The sequence below is a fragment of the Euprymna scolopes genome, chromosome 10, assembly GCF_053919585.1.
Source record: "Euprymna scolopes isolate OS-2025 chromosome 10, ASM5391958v1, whole genome shotgun sequence".
Lineage (NCBI taxonomy): Eukaryota > Metazoa > Mollusca > Cephalopoda > Sepiida > Sepiolidae > Euprymna > Euprymna scolopes.
This window is the reverse complement of record NC_136491.1, coordinates 69,357,123-69,376,356: the sequence shown is the minus strand read 5'-3', so window position 1 is coordinate 69,376,356 and position 19,234 is coordinate 69,357,123. Positions and strand designations below refer to the sequence as shown.

The 19,234-nt window shown below is 38.3% G+C and overlaps 1 protein-coding gene across 1 annotated transcript in view; it reads right to left on the bottom strand.

Moving 5' to 3' along the window:
* Window positions 1–19,234, bottom strand: part of LOC145286075 (uncharacterized) — a 68,545-nt gene that overhangs the window by 16,470 nt on the left and 32,841 nt on the right. The window contains exons 3-4 of the mRNA XM_080134746.1: window positions 15,123–15,205; window positions 4,857–12,381 (exon numbers count right to left, since the gene is read on the bottom strand). Coding sequence (XP_079990872.1) covers window positions 4,857–12,381; window positions 15,123–15,205 — 7,608 coding nt within the window. The remainder of the gene's footprint in view (window positions 1–4,856; window positions 12,382–15,122; window positions 15,206–19,234) is intronic.

Genomic DNA, 19,234 nt, shown 5'->3' with positions numbered 1-19,234 from the left:
ATATTTAATTAGCCTCTAGGTAGCCTTATCAATAACAAAAGAGTACATTTTACCTATTACATTTTAGTGAAAAATAAAAATGAGATTTTACTTTAAACAGCCTAATAAAAAAAATAAAAAATAGTTTACGTTAATTCACACAAGAAAATGATCCTTTTGCTTATTTTTTTTTTTTTAGTAGTTACATGTAATCGGCCAACAAAGTATAATCTGTTTCAAGTAAAATACAATGTATTAAATCCGGGTAAAAATTTAATGAAAATGGTAATATATAGGCAAAAAAAGAACATAAAACACATTTGTTTTACAACTTTTTATATACTCCCTAGATTATAATATTTACAATTTGTGAATGGACGTCGTCTGCAGATTTATTTTGATTGATTTTTATCAAATTCACACTATTCCACCCTCTCACGTGTTTGTCTGTTTTGTATAAATAAAGCGAAACTGAATCGAATCAAATCAGCTCATTGGCCTTTGTGGCCGGCACGTCTTGAAGGTAATCAGCTTTGATCAATGTGGGGAATACCCTTCACATCAGACAATTGCTATTCATTTGAGAGCCCCCCCTTTTCAGGGAAGCTTGGTTTCCCCAACATTGTGGGGAAACAAATGAAACTGCAGAAAGTTTAACTAGCTTTCAGTCAATGTTCGTTTCTACACCTGTTAGCAAGTCAACTTTTTGATTGACATCGCTAAATTTAAACACTTTTCATTCCTATGGCCTCATAGCGTAGTGGTAAGATGTCACGGTTTCTTTCACTTCCTTTTCCGTCTTCAAGTTTGAGCCTCTCTCCCTACTTTTTCTTCTTTTACACCGTCAAACACTCGGGCAACCTTGCTAGTGGTCCAATATAGCCCTCATGTTTTGCAACAAAACCGGTCATACATTTTATATTTATTTAAGCCTAAAGGCACTAATGCTTCATGCTTACATAATCAGTGTAGGAGGTGGTAATTACTGCTGACTGAAGCATTTGAAGCCAGTCACTAAGTCATCTTACATTCAACTTCTTGGCTACCAAAAATTATTACGAGAAAAGAAAAAGAATCATGTTCATATGTTGAGATTATTTACATATATCACAATATATATATTTGTGACAGAGTGATTACCTGCCTTTGATAATCGGTTGATTAATAGGTTTTCTAATGCCAATTTATCAGCAAATTTTGTTGTCAAAGGTTACTAATATTAATTATACTGTAAATGAAGACAAGTTAAATTTTCACTAGCAATTAAGAGTTATCGAAGTCATGCATCGTCTACACTATATTATCAAATAACAAGCATGACACGCTGTTAACATGTAGACTTGTGAGAAAATCATCTAAGAAAAAAGTAACAGAACATCAACCATATGAAGGATGCCTACAAATTTAGCTCTGGGGTTATTTCTGTCAAAAGCTGTCCAATCTAATTCTAATATTTCTTACTTTAGTGGAATCCTTACCATTTTTGAACAATTCAGATTATCAATGGAAACAAGATTCTCATCCTATCTAAAAACTTTAGATGTCTACTTTCCTAGACCCATGATCCAAATATAATTTTAAAAGATTGGCATAAAAACCATTTAAAATTGGAGTCTACATCTGTTTTCCACCGATAATAACGAAGCAGAATCAGCAGGATATACTACTCTGCTGAGGGTGAAGAAGCATATACTATCCTGCTGAGGACGAAGAAAAGTGAGCAAAATTGCACTGATGGACAAATTTTAAAGTATCATCAAATAAAATTGAATTAAACGACAGTAAATATGTACATTCAATATAACTCTATACATAATGATTATTATGCCTATTTTTAAACAATTCCAACTGAAATTTACTTCATTACAAGTCGATAAAAATACTGATACGTTAAATTTTGGTCGCAGATATTAAGTACCAAATGTCAAATGTATACTAATTTCAAAATCATGCATCACAAAAACTTAAAATATACAGATCTGGATATTGCTTGCCTAGTCAATACATATTGTAGAATGCTATACCATGTACTTAAATAGTATACTCAAGACAACATACATTTATGTAGTGTTTTCCACTTTTTTTTTTATCATAGCAATGTAATTAAGTAAACATACATGTTCAACATCAATTTAACTTTATTAAAAGCTGCATGTTATCAACAATGGAGTTCTTTATACAATTGGTATTTCTTTGGGGTTCTGTTAAATTCACATTCGTCCATTTGATGTGGTTTCCTCACCTCTTTCCCAAGTCAAACACAGAAAAAACTTCAGTTGTCCTCACTTGTTTTACATTATTTATTAAATTGTTAAGTGAAAGCACAGATTAGTAAAAAAAAAAAAACCTCTCCTCCATACGTTAAGAAATGGGTTTCCAAAAAGTTCTCTGCATAAGTATTATTTTTTTTTATCATTTTAACATCTTTATTTTATTTTTGTATTGGCTTTGTTCAAGTTAAGCTGTGATTGTTTATACATGACTTGTTTCCGGTTTGTGCAAATGTGAATGGCCAGAAAAAGTCTCTTCTTATTAATGATTACCAGTTTTAAAATAAGGAAACGAACTTGCCCGTTTTTCAGAATAACAGAATATTTTTTGACTGGTAAACATTAATCAGAAAGGACTTTTTCATGAAGCAGAATGATTCACACAAACTGAAATTTTTTAATACAAGATTTGTTCACTTTTTTTTTTTCATATTAGAATTTGGGAAGCTTTAAGATTCCTCCCATAACAACTTACCAATGGGGAATTGTTAAAAAAATATTGTCCAGTTACCGAGTCTATTTGAAGAAATCATCAAAGATGCAAGTCATATAACTTCAACCATACCAATGATATGACCTACAATTTTAGCTTGGAAGTTATTTCTTTCAAAGGATGTCCAATCTAATTCTGATATTTCTGACTTTAGTGGAATCCTTAACACTTGAACAATTTCATGAATCAATGGAAACAAGATTTTCATCCTATCTAAATGATAAAAACTTGTGTCTACTTTCCTATATCCAAGATTCAAATTTAAATTTCAAAAGAATAACAAGGAAGGCACTATTATGAACCGGATTCTACAGCATCTACTTCTGATGATAATGAAGCAGAATCAACAGGATACACTTCTTCAAGCTTTGTTGAGGGTCAAGAAGATCAAAGTGAAATAAAAATTGTATCTCTTTTAAGCCTTTTTGATGAATTAGCTTCAAATAAGCCTACAGTAACAAATGAAAACAGCAGGTAGAAGCAGAGTTAAACTTGCAGACTGCAACTACAATAGAAATACAAGAATCACAATCTAAATAAGAATAAACTAAATACAAGAATCACACTCTAAAAATCCCTTATGGTTAAGTGCACAAAAGAACTTGATCATTATGTAGCTTTACCACTACTCGCAAGAGGTAATGATCCATTTCAGTGGTAGAAGACACAGGATGCCTTACTACTGCTGAGTAAACTGGCTTCAAAATATTTAAGCGCATCACCATCTGTGGAGAGTGAGAGGCTCTTTAGTACAGAAGGTAATGTGTAATGAGCCTATTAATAACACGCTGTGTCCTGAGAAACTCCTAGAGTGAATGCGGTATTGTGGTGATTGCAACTAGTGATAGGGAATAGACAAGTGGACGACCCCCGACACCCATCTTCTCTCCCACACCCTTTCTGGCCTCATGCCACATTTAAAAAGAATTAGTTGCCTGTTTTATATAATTTTAACCCTAAAATTCTGTAAAATTTGTGATTTTTCTTAAATAAATATTTAAAATCTAATGTCTCTTTTCTTGGCCTTCAGGACAAGATCAAAGTGTAGTATCTGTTCTTCAGATGCTGCACTTCTATTTCTTGTTCTCTTTCGGTGGAGGAGAAATCCTTCACGACTGAGACAATTTTTATTTTTGTACCTTTTCTCCACGTTAAAAAACGACCCTGGTGTCTAACTCTGTCCCGTGGGGAGGCATAGTAAATAGGTACAACTTAAAAGTATTCAATTTTAAATATTGAGGAGACTATGAGAGCAGAAGAGGCAAGCAGCAAGAATAGGGAAGTAGAGCAGCAGCAGGTGCAGAAATCCAGCTTATAGTTATTCAGTTAAAGAATTACAATTTGTAATTTGTAGTTGGTTTGTAATTTCTTTTTTTGGAAATTGTATTTCATATTTTGTAATTTTAGTTAATAAAAGCAAAAAGCCATAATAGTGACCAGACAGCTATCTGATGAGTCACTTAGCAGTGATGAAATGATTTAAATTTAATAGGAAAGAGAAGAGCAAGTAATCAGCCGATTAATCGGCAAATTTACCGATTACCTGCCGATTAATTGGTACACCCCGAGTTACTAAATGAGTAAAATCAACTTATGCTCCTAAATCATATTTCTGGAATCTATTCTATTACATAACCGATTACAGAAAATGCCTGAAATGAAGAGGTTTAAGAAATTGCTTAATTGGTAGCTTAAATCGAATGAATTAAATTGGTATCTTAAATCGAATTTTCAAATGAGAGGTTGTGCCAATATTATCAACCATATAAATAATCCAAAGAAACTGAAATTTGGGAAATATCAATGTAAGTTCAATACTTACGTGTTAAAATTTAAAAATTGTAGGTATCTGAATTTTTACAAAGAACTTCCCATCTAAGTTTACCAGTTTTGCATCAAACTAAATATAGCTTACATTACAACTCTTCAAATCTAGCCGTGTTTTAAAACTCATAACATTCAATTTAGTTTAAGATTGAATATACAAATATATAAAGTCTTAGTTGAAAGATGGCCAGGTACTTTGACATATTTAGGAAATTAAAAACATGTAATGAAATGTTACCATATAATTGTATTGGAGGGGGGGGGGAACAAAACAAAAAAAAACTCACTTTTGCATATCAGGTGACAAGGTCTTGCTGTAATATTCTGGTTCCACTTCTTGTAAACAGACAATATCAGCATCTATATAACGGAGTTCAGCCATGAGCCGCCTGTGTCGGGCTGGCAGTTCAATAAAAGGTTTTTCATCGGCAGGATATCTGTCCATCTTATCATTTCTGCGGAAGTGGCAATCAGCAAGGATATTATAAGTAACCACACTAAACTGCTTACTTTTTTCTGTAATTGTGCTAGAGAATAAAGCGGGATTCAACTTAAAAGCACGATTCAATAAGATATCTTTATGATCAATAGTTTGAACACTTGAGCCAACAGTACCAGATTGGTTGCTACTGCTAGAACTACATGTTATGCTGGGGGATGAGCTTACACCACTAGACAATGGAGTTGGTGTTGGGTTAGAAAGAGAGGCTTTTGGCAAAGATTGTTTCACTTCAGGGCTATCCTTGTGGGGAAGTTCATTTTTATTAACAACAACATAATCTTTTAAAGAAACTTCGTTACCATTTGAATCTTGTTTCATGGACGGAGACGGATCAACATCCATTACTTCTGGTTTGTTTAGAGATTGGTTGGTGTCCTTCTGACCGTTAGCTATGAGAGATTTTGAATCTTCAGCAGATACCCGAGCTTTCTTAGATTCAGGATTCTCTCCTGACTCTTCTGAATCCAATTTACGCTTTTTATTCATTTCTGAGGATTGAAGTTGTACACCTGCAGAAGTCTTGCTACTAGAACCATTGATCACACCTTCAGCAGAGCTGCTGGTTTTAGAAGCTGCTAGCTGGAGTGATGTACTGGCAGTAGGAATAGCTCCAGGCCCCTGAACGTTTCCAACAGTCACTGAAACGGCTGATTGTTGACTTTGAGATTGTAAAGGTGTCACTGTAGACGGGGTTTGGCCATGTGTTGTGCTACTGCTGGATGTGCTGCTACTGGCTGGTTTGTTAGTTACCGCAGTTGCTGTTGAACTGATTCCTGGAATGCTTGCTTGCAGATTAGGTGTAGGCACTTTAGATTGATTCTCCAAAACAGAATTGCTTACTGTTGTGGACAAGGATTTTGCAGATGATGTGAAAGATGACTCAGGAGCTTTAGTAAGTGATGATTGTGCCTTGGTGTCAATTAGCTGCTGTCCTGCAGCAAGTGAAGGCTGCATGAATTTTGTTGATGTATCCGGCATACTGACTGGCTTACTCTCAACAGATTTAGTTGACGATTGTGTTTGTGAAGAACTGGACATATTTACTGAAGCTGATGAGCTACCTTGTGTAATAATAGACGAAGATTGTCCCAGTGATGAATCGGGCTGAGTCTGATGTTGTCCACTTTTAGTTGAACTACAAAGGGATGGTGAGACAATAGGCTTTTCAGTTCCAGCACTTGTAACAGGCACCAAAGGACATTTTAAAGGAAGCTGAGATGAAGATGAAGACCCATCTGCAGTAGAAGAAACTGATGTTGAACTATGTAAAGAAGCAGAAGAATTTGAAGTCTTTGGTGGTGACGATGTTGCAACAGAAGGTGAAATTGTTCCATGAGTCTTTGGTACTGCAGATCCTGTAACATGCACAACAGGGGGTTTGGGATGAGAACTAATATCACTGGTGGTACCAGACTTAGGCGCAATACCCGACATGTGTGTAACTTGTGGCCGAGAATGAACGGCAATACCAGCCATATGAGTTATTTGTGGTTTTGCGGGTGAAGTCAGAGTTCCAACCATTTGTTGCGGTTTTACTGAGGTACCACTAGATTCACTTTGCTGTATTATCGAGGGCTTAGAAACCACAGAACTTGGTGGCTTTGGGGGACTTGTGTTGAAACCTGAAAACACTTGAGATTTGTTTGGAGAAAGACTAGAGGTCTTAGTTGGCATCACAGCAGCAGAATGGATGGTGGAGGGTTTTTGTGGCACCACACCAGTCATGTGTGTAACTAAAGGCTTGCTAGATGCACCACCAGTAACATGGGTCACATGTGGCTTCAAGTTAGATATTGCTGAGGATTGTGTTTTTGACGAAAGTGAAGGTAGTCCTCCTGATTGGCCTACAGATACGATAGGAGGCGACACCAAGTGTTTAGGAGACTCACTTACAATTGGAGGTTTGGTTGAGTTTTCAGACTCGCTGGTCACGTTAGGTTTATTAGATGTGCAACTAACTGAAGTGGGGGGTTTGGGAGAAACGGAACTTCCAGGATTTATTTTTTCTGAAACTCCAGTAGATTTACTTGAAGAGATTGATGAGGAGTGAAATTCTGAGGTTTTGGCTTGCAGAGAACCTGATGTTATATTAATAGAACTTATAGTTTGAGCTGTTTGTTCTGTTGGAACAAGCATAGGTTTATCAGATTGAGATGAAGGCCCGAGGTTTCCAGAGCCTGAAAGATCAGGGTTTTTTTGCAAAGCTCCAGGAGACAGAGAACTAACTGGTTTTTCTGTTAGAGAGGCAGCTGGTAACTGATGGGGGTTTGGCACAAGAGAGGATTTTACTGAAGATGAATTGGTACCTTGCTCAACAGCTGGTAACAGATTGGCGTTTGTTGGAACTGCTGTGGAACTGGCTACAGATTTAACAGACTGTTGTGTTAGCACATTAGTACTCTCTACAGATGGTTTTTCACTAAATGATGGTTTAGCACTTTGAGTTAAAGGTTGGCGTGTTTGTGATTGGCCAGGACTCTGCGCTGAGGATGATATGGTGGAGTCAAGTAATCGAGCAGGATTTTGAACTAAAGGTTGCTGAGATTGGCTAGGAATTTGAAAAGATTGCTTTCCAGATGAAATGCCAGTCTCTGATGCAGAAATAGGTTTGCTGGATAACATTGATGAAACTTGGGACATTTGGGATTTGCCTGATGTTGTACATTTAACTTCAATTTGAGAAGTTGACTGCAACAATTCTTTTTTGTCCAAAGACTTAGACGGAGAAACACTTTCACAAGGTTGGCAAGGTGGTTTGGATGGCAGTACACCTTTGTCAGAAATGACAAGAGAGCTGGGTTGTGCAAGTGGGGATTTAAGGGAAGAAACAGGTTGCATGATTGTAGGCTTAGTACCAGAGCCATGAAGGACTTTGGACACACCTGTCGCTGTCTGGTTGTGAGAGACAGTAGATTGAGCAGACATACTTGAGACTGAAGAAATAACATTGATATTGGAGGACTGACTCCCAGTTACATATTTGTCCTGTTCCTCTTTCTGTGGCACAGTGATCAAAGTACCACTTGAAGATACCATGGCTGCGGCAGACTTTTCTGGACTCTTTGCCATAGTCAGAGCAGCGGAAGAGGTCACTAAACTTTTAGCCACATCCATAGCCGTGGGAGAGGTCACTGAACTTTTTGCAACATGCAGGGCACCGGGAGAGGTCAGTGAACTTTTTGTCACATCAAGAGCAGTGGGAGACTTTGCTACATCCATGGCGGTGGGAGACTTTGTCAAACTTTTTGCCACATCTGGGGCCGTTGGAGGCTTGGCCAGACTCTTGGCTACATCCATGGTAGCGGGAGGCTTGGCCGGACTCTTGGCAACATCCATGGCAGCGGGAGGCTTGGCCGGACTCTTCGACACATCCATGGCAGCGGGAGGCTTGGCCGGACTCTTCGACACATCCATGGCAGCGGGAGGCTTGGCCGGACTCTTCGACACATCCATTAGAGCGGGAGGCTTGGCCGGACTCTTCGACACATCCATGGCAGCGGGAGGCTTGGTCGGACTCTTCGACACATCCATGGCAGCGGGAGGCTTGGCCGGACTCTTCGACACATCCATGGCAGCGGGAGGCTTAGCCGGACTCTTGGCAACATCCACGCCAGCGGGAGGCTTGGCCGGACTCTTGGCCACATCCATGGCAGCGGGAGGCTTGGCCACATCCATGGCAGCGGGAGGCTTGGCCGGACTCTTCGACACATCCATGGCAGCGGGAGGCTTGGCCGGACTCTTGGCCACATCCATGGCAGCGGTAGGCTTGGCCGGACTCTTGGCCACATCCATGGCAGCGGGAGGCTTGGCCGGACTCTTGGCCACATCCATGGCAGCGGGAGGCTTGGCCACATCCATGGCAGCGGGAGGCTTGGCCGGACTCTTCGCCACATCCATGGCAGCGGGAGGCTTGGCCGGACTCTTGGCCACATCCATGGCAGCGGGAGGCTTGGCCGGACTCTTGGCAACATCCATGGCAGCGGGAGGCTTGGCCGGACTCTTGGCAACATCCATGGCAGCGGGAGGCTTGGCCGGACTCTTGGCAACATCCACGGCAGCGGGAGGCTTGGCCGGACTCTTGGCAACATCCACGGCAGCGGGAGGCTTGGCCGGACTCTTCGCCACATCCACGGCAGCGGGAGGCTTGGCCGGACTCTTCGCCACATCCACGGCAGCGGGAGGCTTGGCCGGACTCTTCGCCACATCCACGGAAGCGGGAGGCTTGGCCGGACTCTTCGCCACATCCACGGAAGCGGGAGGCTTGGTCGGACTCTTCGCCACATCCACGGAAGCGGGAGGCTTGGCCGGACTCTTCGACACATCCACGGAAGCGGGAGGCTTGGCCGGACTCTTCGACACATCCATGGCAGCGGGAGGCTTGGCCGGACTCTTGGCCACATCCATGGCAGCGGGAGGCTTGGCCACATCCATGGCAGCGGGAGGCTTGGCCGGACTCTTGGCCACATCCATGGCAGCGGGAGGCTTGGCCGGACTCTTGGACACATCACTGGCAGCGGGAGGCTTGGCCGGACTCTTGGACACATCCATGGCAGCGGGAGGCTTGGCCGGACTCTTGGACACATCCATGGCAGCGGGAGGCTTGGCCGGACTCTTGGACACATCCATGGCAGCGGGAGGCTTGGCCGGACTCTTCGACACATCCATGGCAGCGGTAGGCTTGGCCGGACTCTTCGACACATCCATGGCAGCGGGATGCTTGGCCGGACTCTTCGACACATCCATGGCAGCGGGAGGCTTGGCCGGACTCTTCGACACATCCATGGCAGCGGGAGGCTTGGCCGGACTCTTCGACACATCCATGGTAGCGGGAGGCTTGGCCGGACTCTTCGACACATCCACGGAAGCGGGAGGCTTGGCCGGACTCTTGGCAACATCCACGGAAGCGGGAGGCTTGGCCGGACTCTTGGCAACATCCACGGAAGCGGGAGGCTTGGCCGGACTCTTGGCAACATCCACGGAAGCGGGAGGCTTGGCCGGACTCTTGGCAACATCCACGGAAGCGGGAGGCTTGGCCGGACTCTCTGTCACATCCATGTCAACGGGAGGCTTGGCCGGACTCATTGACACATCCATGGCCGTGGGCGTCGCTGGACTCATTGACACATCCATGGCTGTGGGTGTCGCTGGACTCATTGACACATTTATGGTAACAGGTGATTTTATAATATTCTTAGGCATATCTGAAGCTGAAGGAACTTTGCTAGGGCTTTTTGACAATTTAATTTCTACAGAAGATTGGGTGGAGCTCTTTGAGGTTTCCACAGCTGGCGCTGGCTTGGTCGGGCTCTTCGTGACCTCAACAGCTGGTGCTGGCTTGGTCGGGCTCTTCAAGGCTTCCACAGCTGGCGCTGGCTTGGCTGGGCTCTTCAAGGCTTCCACAGCTGGCGTTGGCATGGCTGGGCTCTTCGAGGCCTCCACAGCTGGCGCTGGCTTGGCAGAGCTCTTCGTGACCTCCACAGCTGGCGCTGGCTTGGCAGAGCTCTTTGTGACCTCCACAGCTGGCGCTGGCTTGGCAGGGCTCTTCGTGACCTCCACAGCTGGCGCTGGCTTGGCCGGGCTCTTCGTGACCTCCACAGCTGGCGCTGGCTTGGCCGGGCTCTTCGTGACCTCCACAGCTGGCGCTGGCTTGGCTGGGATCTTCGTGACCTCAACAGCTGGCGCTGGCTTGGCCGGGCTCTTCGTGACCTCAACAGCTGGCGCTGGCTTGGCCGGGCTCTTCGTGACCTCAACAGCTGGCGCTGGCTTGGCTGGGCTCTTTGTGACCTCAACAGCTGGCGCTGGCTTGGCTGGGCTCTTCGTGACCTCAACAGCTGGCGCTGGCTTGGCCGGGCTCTTCGTGGCCTCAACAGCTGGCGCTGGCTTGGCTGGGCTCTTCGTGACCTCAACAGCTGGCGCTGGCTTGGCAGTGCTCTTCGTGACCTCTTCAGCTGAGTGGGATTTGGCAGGGCTCTTCGACACTTCCACAGGAATTTGTATCTTAATGGTAGTTTTTTCCAGTTCTAACTCTCTTGATTTAGTAGATATTTTTTGTGTATTAGTGCAACTAGATCTATTTTTTGACAAATCAGCACAACTTGGTGAATTATCACTGTTTTGAGACAATTGCATATCTTTGCTATCTTTTTTGATAGTGTCCTTTGACAAATCTTTATTATCCGAAAACTTTGTAGGAGATTCGGATGTATCTACCAATTCAGTTTGTATTTTTGGTTCATCTACTGTACTGACTTTCATTGACATAGCATTTTTATGCTTGGTTTTTGATTGTAAACGTTCTTGTTTTGTTGGTGAACTACTTACAGTCCTACCTCGGGTCACTTTTTCAGGACTTGATTTGGTTGAGATTTCTTCAATATCCATATCTGTTTCAGTTCTCAATTTGTCGAACTTGACTATTTCGACATTATGCACTTTGGTTATCTTGTCATCGGAACCTGTCTCACTTGTAGAGTCTTTTGCTTTAGATTCAACTAATGGAACACTTGCACGTTTCTTACTACGTGAAACAGTTTCAGATATTGCAACTTCATTTGCAGCAACATCATCAAGCTTTCGACGTCTTTTTCTGGAAGATAATGCTATTTCTGGTGATTTTTCCACTTCAGCATTGCGCCGTTTACGAGTTTTAGTAGCTTCATCTTCCTCAATCTCACTTGGTTCAGTATCTTTTGCTTCTGCAGCAGCCTTGCTTTGTACTCTGCTTTTTTTCGGAGGAGTTATCTTTCTAGATTTAGTATCCTTTGTTTCACTTGGTTCTGATCTTCTACCCCTTGTTGCCCTACCTTCCTCAGGTACTTCAACAGATGATTCCTCTTCTGCTTTCTTCGCCTGGACCCTACTCCTGGATCTCATAGGTCTTGATGTAATTGATTCTTTTACCACTTCCTTCTCCTTTTCCACTTTTGATTCTTCTGATTGTCGAGAAGCAGCTCGACGACTTCTGGATGCTGTGCGTGATGCACTACCATCATCAATTTGTTCAGACTCTTGCTGCTTTGGAGGGGGTTTCTTTTTATCAGACTTAATTTTTGGTTCCTCCTCTTCTTCCTCCTCCTCACTTTCCTCTTTGGGTTGAGCTCTGCTCCTTCGGGAAGATGCAACTATTTCTTTCTTCACTTCAGGAGTTTTTGCTGCAGCTTTTGTTACTTGAGTTCTTGAACGACTCCTGCGTTCTGACTGTTTAGGTTCTTGTTTTTCTTCCTCTTCTATATTCTTTTGTCTACTTCTTGAACGAGATTTACTACTGACTGCAGTTTTTGGTGTTGCTGGAGATTTAGCTTTCTTTTCATCTAAAAGTAGAAAAATATTGCAAATAGTTTCAGCCACAATAGTATTCATTTATTATAATTTGTTATAGTTCTATAACAATATTATACATTACTATAAAGTTAGATAAGGTCTGTTTTTAATTCGTTTGTGTGGGAGGAGGCAGCTTTCGTCTCCAAAAACAGGCGACTGGATTGGAACAAAAATTTACATTGCTATAGTCTACAACAGGGGTCTCCAAATTACGGCCTGCAAGCAAGATCTATCCTGTTAAAGTCTTTATCCGGTCCACAAAGTTTTTATTAAAGACAAAAATATTCAGGAATTATTTTAAAAATGGAAATGTGCAAAAATAGTGTAATGGTTTTTCTTTTGATTTCAAAAGTAATTTTTTAAAAATGAACTTTTGGAGAACTAGTTTTACTAAAAGGCAAATCTAATGAGCAAAAGATCATAAAATATTCAGGTAAGTTTTTTTTTTTTTTTTTTTTTTTATCATTTTAGCTCAAAAAAAAAAAAAAAAAAAAAAAAAAAAAAAAAAAAAAAAACAGCAATATGACCCCTGTTCGAAAAGTTTGGAGACCCCTAGTCTAAAAGTTCTACTTCACTGACAAACAAAGTATGGCATCAGAACACTTTGTTCCTAGTCAAAAGCCTATTGTTATCAAAACTAAGCAATCCTAAGATTTTAAAATTGTTTTATTATATAGGAACATAAATACTTTAACTGTAGAAGAAAAAATATGCAAAAAACATTAAAATTTATAAACTGCTTATTTTTGTTTACTTAAACAACTCATAAAATTATCAAAAAGGGTGAAAGTGAATTAAATGGGCAAATGTACAAAAATGAGTAAAAATTTAAATAACTTTAATGAAAGCATCATTTGAAATGGTTTCAGAAATTTTAATGGCAAATCCACTGATCTAGTTTCTAGGCTCTAACAACTTCAAATATTTAATTGTAGGTTTTGTAGATTAATTTGTATTTTATAAGCATGTATATTTTGTAAATGGTAGATCCTATTTAACAAATAAATGGGACCCTAACATACTTCCATTTTGGGTAAGAATGAACTTAAAAATAATGGTGAGAAGTGCTTCCCCACTACGAACGCCAAAGTTCGAAATTGGGGTCTTATACCAACAAATGGAGTCAATACATACACCAAACTTCGGAACCCAATTTAAACATGTAAATGATAGGGTATGGCTAATATTGATAAGAATGAATTTGGGGTATTATATCCAAATACAAAGATAAGCAGCAAAAGGAATTAAATAAAATGTCTTCTTTGGAACCATGTAACAAAGTTTAAATTATATTTTATTTTGAGACATAGGCTAAATTCAGACATGTTATGAAGAGAAAATGTATTCAAATAACTATCAAGAAAACTTTAGAAATGATCAGTACAATTGAATATTTTCTGCATTCAAATTTAAACAAGTTATCAGAAATAAAATAATTATTTAACTTTTACCATGTAAGAACCAAAAGTATCATTACATTTCCTCAGCAGCCACTATTGCAATCTTAAGTAGCCGCTATAGTCAAGTCCTTAAACGATCACTAGGAGAAAAGTTTGTTCATATTAACTTTGATAAAACACACAAATGAATGGGGGGAAGAACTGATTAACAGTTGGTAATATGTAGACTTCCAAGATGTAGTTAAATAACATGGATTTGACCAAACTTGATAGTGCACCAATATGTAAAGTTGTCCAGATCTTGTAAAGTTTTCAATATATTTGGAGTCAATCTTTTTTATCTTTTTATTTTATTGTGATGTTAAAATGTGTAGCACAAAGCTATAGAAAAATGCAGATATGAATCACCTTGTCTTGGTGCTAGAGTTGATATAATGCGGAAGTGCTCAAATTGTCAATAGAATACAGTAAAACATCAAATGCATTTTAAGATAACACTAAATGATGCCCATTAAAATTACCATGCATATTTTACATACAAATAATTTCAGAATAAATCATTATGGTTATCTAATAAAGGTCAATTTTTATTAGGTTGGTGCAAAAATGTTTGACGTATATATATATATCTGATAAAAAACAACATTTTTGGATCAACCTAATAAATTGATTTTAATTTGACTTATTGTCAAAAATTATGAAAGTGCCAACACACTCCATCTTTGCACTCCTACAATTGTGTTCCTAGATTTTATAGTTTGTAGTTTTTAATATATGCAGAGTAGATGATACAGATTCAGCTGAATGCTATCACATGTCATGAGGAGTGCGAGAGAAATTAGTTTTATCTTAAATGTTTAGTAGGTGAAATTTTGATCATTTGAATACATTTCAATGAATCGTAAATTACAGCATACAGCAGGTTTTTCAGTCTTATTTTTTTCTATAATCGTGAAACAGTAAGTTTGCTAGTTCTAAATAAAGAACATCGGCCTTCATATTATGGTTTCATTTGCACTTTTCATTCAGTATATCACATCATTTGTGAATGTGTTCACAAGATTTAGAGGACAACGTTTAAGAAATGATTGATTAGACATCATTTGCAACCTCAAGCAAACAGTGAAATCAATATTTGTAATGTGTTGTCATAAATTCTGCACATATTTCAGAAGTAACAATTTAGGAGTGAAACTGTATTATGATTAAAAAAGACAAAATGAAACTGCTCTAAAATTGCAATTTATTTGATTAAAATTAATACTGGTAAAAAAATATGGTACAGGGAATGCAAACATTTTCAATTCATACATTATGGGATATTAACTCACCTGCAGCTTTTTTGGAAGCTGATGTACGGCTTGATTGCTTAGGGGTTTCATCTTTTTCAGCTTTAGCACTTTTAGCAGGAGCTCTGAAAAATAATTTATGTGTAAATATTAAAATAACACTTAAAATGTGAAAAAAAATCAAACCAATTTCTTTTTAAAATATTCTTTAAGGGGATAAATTTATTAATAACTAGCAGAACACCTGGTGTTATCAGGTTATAACATGTTTAAATATATTTTAAGTTATGCAGATTTCATATTTATTATAGAGCAAATTCTATTGATTATATTGCACACAATACATAGTAATGATTTCAAAAGTAAAAAAAAAAAAAAAAAAACTTGATATCAGCTAGAATCAAAACAAAAACATTCAGCACTTCAGCCTTTGTTATTACTGTCTTAGTAATGTCTGAATATAAATGGCTAAAAATTAATTGACTTCCAGCTAAAATTGTATATGCATGCATGCATGCATGTTAAAAAACTATGTCAGAGTTTTTCCCGGAAAATCCATTCTGTTACTTTTTTTACTCATATCATGTTTAATGTTTGTGCAAAATTTCAAAATTATTCCAAGGCGTAGTTATTGAGAAAAGTGCAGACAGACAAATGAACAAGGATAAATTTACAGGTCCACCCTCCTTTTGTCGGAGGACCAAAAAGAGAGAGAAAAGGACTTCGGAGGAAGGAAAGAGAATTCAAAAGATATGATGTAAGAGAAAGAATAGAGGGAGAAATGGTAATACTGCTTAGAGAGAAGGGGAAACCACAAATTGATAAAACCGTGTTTTAGGAAAAATAAGGACTGGCTTGTGAATGCATCAGTTTTTGAACTTAGACTAAAAACTGAAATCTTCCCTAAAAGACCTAAGTGAGAAAGCTCTTCCTTTGAGAAACCATCTGAAAAAATTTAAGTTGAAAAACATCCTGCATCTTGAAACCATTAAGAATCCAAAGAAATTTTACTCGTTTGCATAAATTGTACCTTGAAATAGTTTATGAATAATTATTCTTGTTTATAAGAAAATGATCAGTTATTGAATTACTTTAATTTAAAAATGGTTATTTACAGCACAAACACAACCAGCCCAGTCTGCATTGAGGGAAGCGATATACCAGCCATTCACCAAAGCACCTATGATAACTCAAACCACATCTAACAACGAACGGACAGTCAAAAGTGTTACCACAGACTTAGAGTTGTGCACGTCTTGTGCACTCTGAGTGGTACTTGTACAGTTTAGTCAAGACATTTTTTTTTTTACAGCAAAAAAACAATTTGTTCTGATACCGAGCAAAAGGTTCGATTTTTAGGAAGAAAAGCTAGTATTAAAGATGGGAAGGGAGTGTCAGCACTTTACATTGAGTTGGCATAGCATATTGTTCAACTTCAGCAAATTTCACAATGGCTGACTTCAACGCGCTCTCATAAGAACGTGTTTTTCCGCTGTAAAAAAAAAAAAAAAACCTACTCGATCAAATTAAATGAAATTTTTTTCCCGGAGATCTTCAGTTCAAAACGGATACGTACAATATAACCCTTTTTTTTTTGTTGACATTTTCATTTTTTAATGTCTTGACTAAACTGTACAAGCGGCCTCTGAGTTCCAGTGACAAGTGTCAGATTACATTACTAGACGAAGATAAAAGTGTATTCATGGAGACCTAGTGTTAGACCTTGTTTAGAGCCTGGAGACAACCTTGTTATATTAATTAGTCCTGTGATGCAATAGTGCAACAAAATCACCCCGCATTTTTTTTTCTCCAATTTTAACCCATTAGCAGTTATTTTTACAGGCTAAAAACCAAATAAAGTGTTTTTGAAGTTCTAATATGCTATATAAATTTAAAATCTGTAGACCAAATATTCAGATAGTTTATTTATGTGCTAGAAAGTTTGCATCCTAAATCCTACGCAATCATGCACATGATAGAAACTATGCACAAAAAGGATTAAGCGTAATAGTTAAATGAAACAAATCTAATAAGAAACCATAAAAATGAATTAATGAACGTTCATTTATTTTTTAAAGGAATACAACTTTGTTAACCTTCATGAAATGTCCATGACTATAATAACTTTGTTTAATAATTTTTAAATAGAAAAAGTAGGATTTTAATATCAATGTCAGAGCAAGAGGAAAAAAAACCAACTTTTATATAGATTAAAATAGAATTCTTCAAGCAAAAAAATCTTAGCTTCAAGAAGGAAAGCATTTCAACTGTCACCTCATTAACATAAAGTAATTTACATTGAGCATTTCATACATGTACTGTTGGCATAGAAAACAAGTCTTAGCAGGCTCTACAAATAGAATGGTTTGGGAGATACAAAGGTGTACAATGAAAGAACCAAGCATTCATTTAAAAATTTCGGAATTTATATATAGAAAAGGCAAAATGTGTGTTAGTGTGTGCACATTTTGTGTATGTCCGACAAAGACTGGTAGGGGATGGCATTGTTTCTTAGAACTTTTTATATTCTCCCTAGATTATATCTCCGATTTACAAAAGGACACCATGTATATCTTATTTGGGCAACTTTTAAATGCTATTTTCACAGTATTTCTTAGTCTCCACATGTTTATTTGGCTTTCCATATAAAAAAAGAAAAGCAATGAGTTTTGATCAATGCAGGGGAAATCCCTTATATCAGATAATTGCAATTCATTTGGACACTCCCCTTTTTTATGGGGGAGCTGATTTTCCCCAACATCTTGGGGAAACAAAGTTAAGTTTCCCCTATGGCAAGATGTTTGACCTCATTAAATTTACATACCTGTCACTTAACTTTATAATTGTTAAATTAAAACGCTTTTCACTTTGTCCCATCGTGGCAGAGCGGTAAGATGTCAGGCTTTTTCACAATATTTTTTTTCCCACCTTCACCTCAAGGAAAAGGGTTCGAGCCTACCTGCCTCCCAAAACTTTCTTTTACACCGACAAATACCCGGGCAATGCCAGGCACCCACGCTAGTCACAAATAAAATAAACAAACATTGTATAATTCAGCTTAAAATGATGGTAGGTATCCTAAACCAAAAATAATTCCAAAAATATGAGCATTTACAAAATAATTCATTTCAGTAGCAGAACAAACCAAATCATGGTTGTTAAAGTTTGTTGGAAATTAGAAATTTGCTGCCGTGCATGCAGAAGCAAATTTTCATTGTCTAACTAAAATATGCAGGCGTTAAATAAGTGAAAAATTTGTAAAAATGAATTTTCATCAATACATATAAAAAACAAAATGTGTGTGTGTGTGTGTATGCCTCGCAAAAAAATTTCGACAGAGGCCACGGATTTTCGCCAGACAGGTATCATTTTCAAGCTCAAACCTTCGGCTGACAAATATCAAAAAATTGGCCAAAAACATTCATTCCTTCAACTGGACTCTTTTCTACATGGAAGGTAGCAAAAAAATTGTTCCTTCATTTTCCCTTTCTACTACAACTGCAACGATGACATGTTTGACCTAGAAAACGTTGATGTTAATTTAACTTGCTGGTTTTTTTTAACGTTTCATTTTGTCAGTTCTTAGTTGTTTGTCTCTTTAGCGTCGGTGTAACGTGTCAGACTTTTTCCGCCTTAGCCTCGAGGTTTCAGGTTCAAGCCTACCTCCCTACCACCGGCAACGTGTTTTTTTTTTTTTTTTTTTTTTTTTTTTTTAATTTAAACAGGCTTATTATTTCGCTTATTCTTTAGTTTAAAGGGATCACTGGATCACTCAGATGCAAGATTAATGGCAGGTAATTATAATTTGTTTTTAACTTTTCATTATAAAAAAAAAAGGGGGGAGGTACTTAAAATGGCCAGGAAATGGAGGTCATTTTACATTAAATTCATATGCAAAACTGATTCTCAGTCTAAATCAAGTTTTTTTAATATATATTTTCATATAACTGAACAGCGCTAAATATTTAAGGACATTATCAATATTAATTTTTCAAATTTATTTTGGAATGTAAATTAACAAAAATCCAGTCTAAGAATAAAGCTGCTGCTGCTTACTGATACGACTGATATTGTCAAAGAAAGTCAAATTTGGTGAAATGGAAACAATTTTTAGTACTACCACAAAAAATAATTACATTGGTATACGAAATATT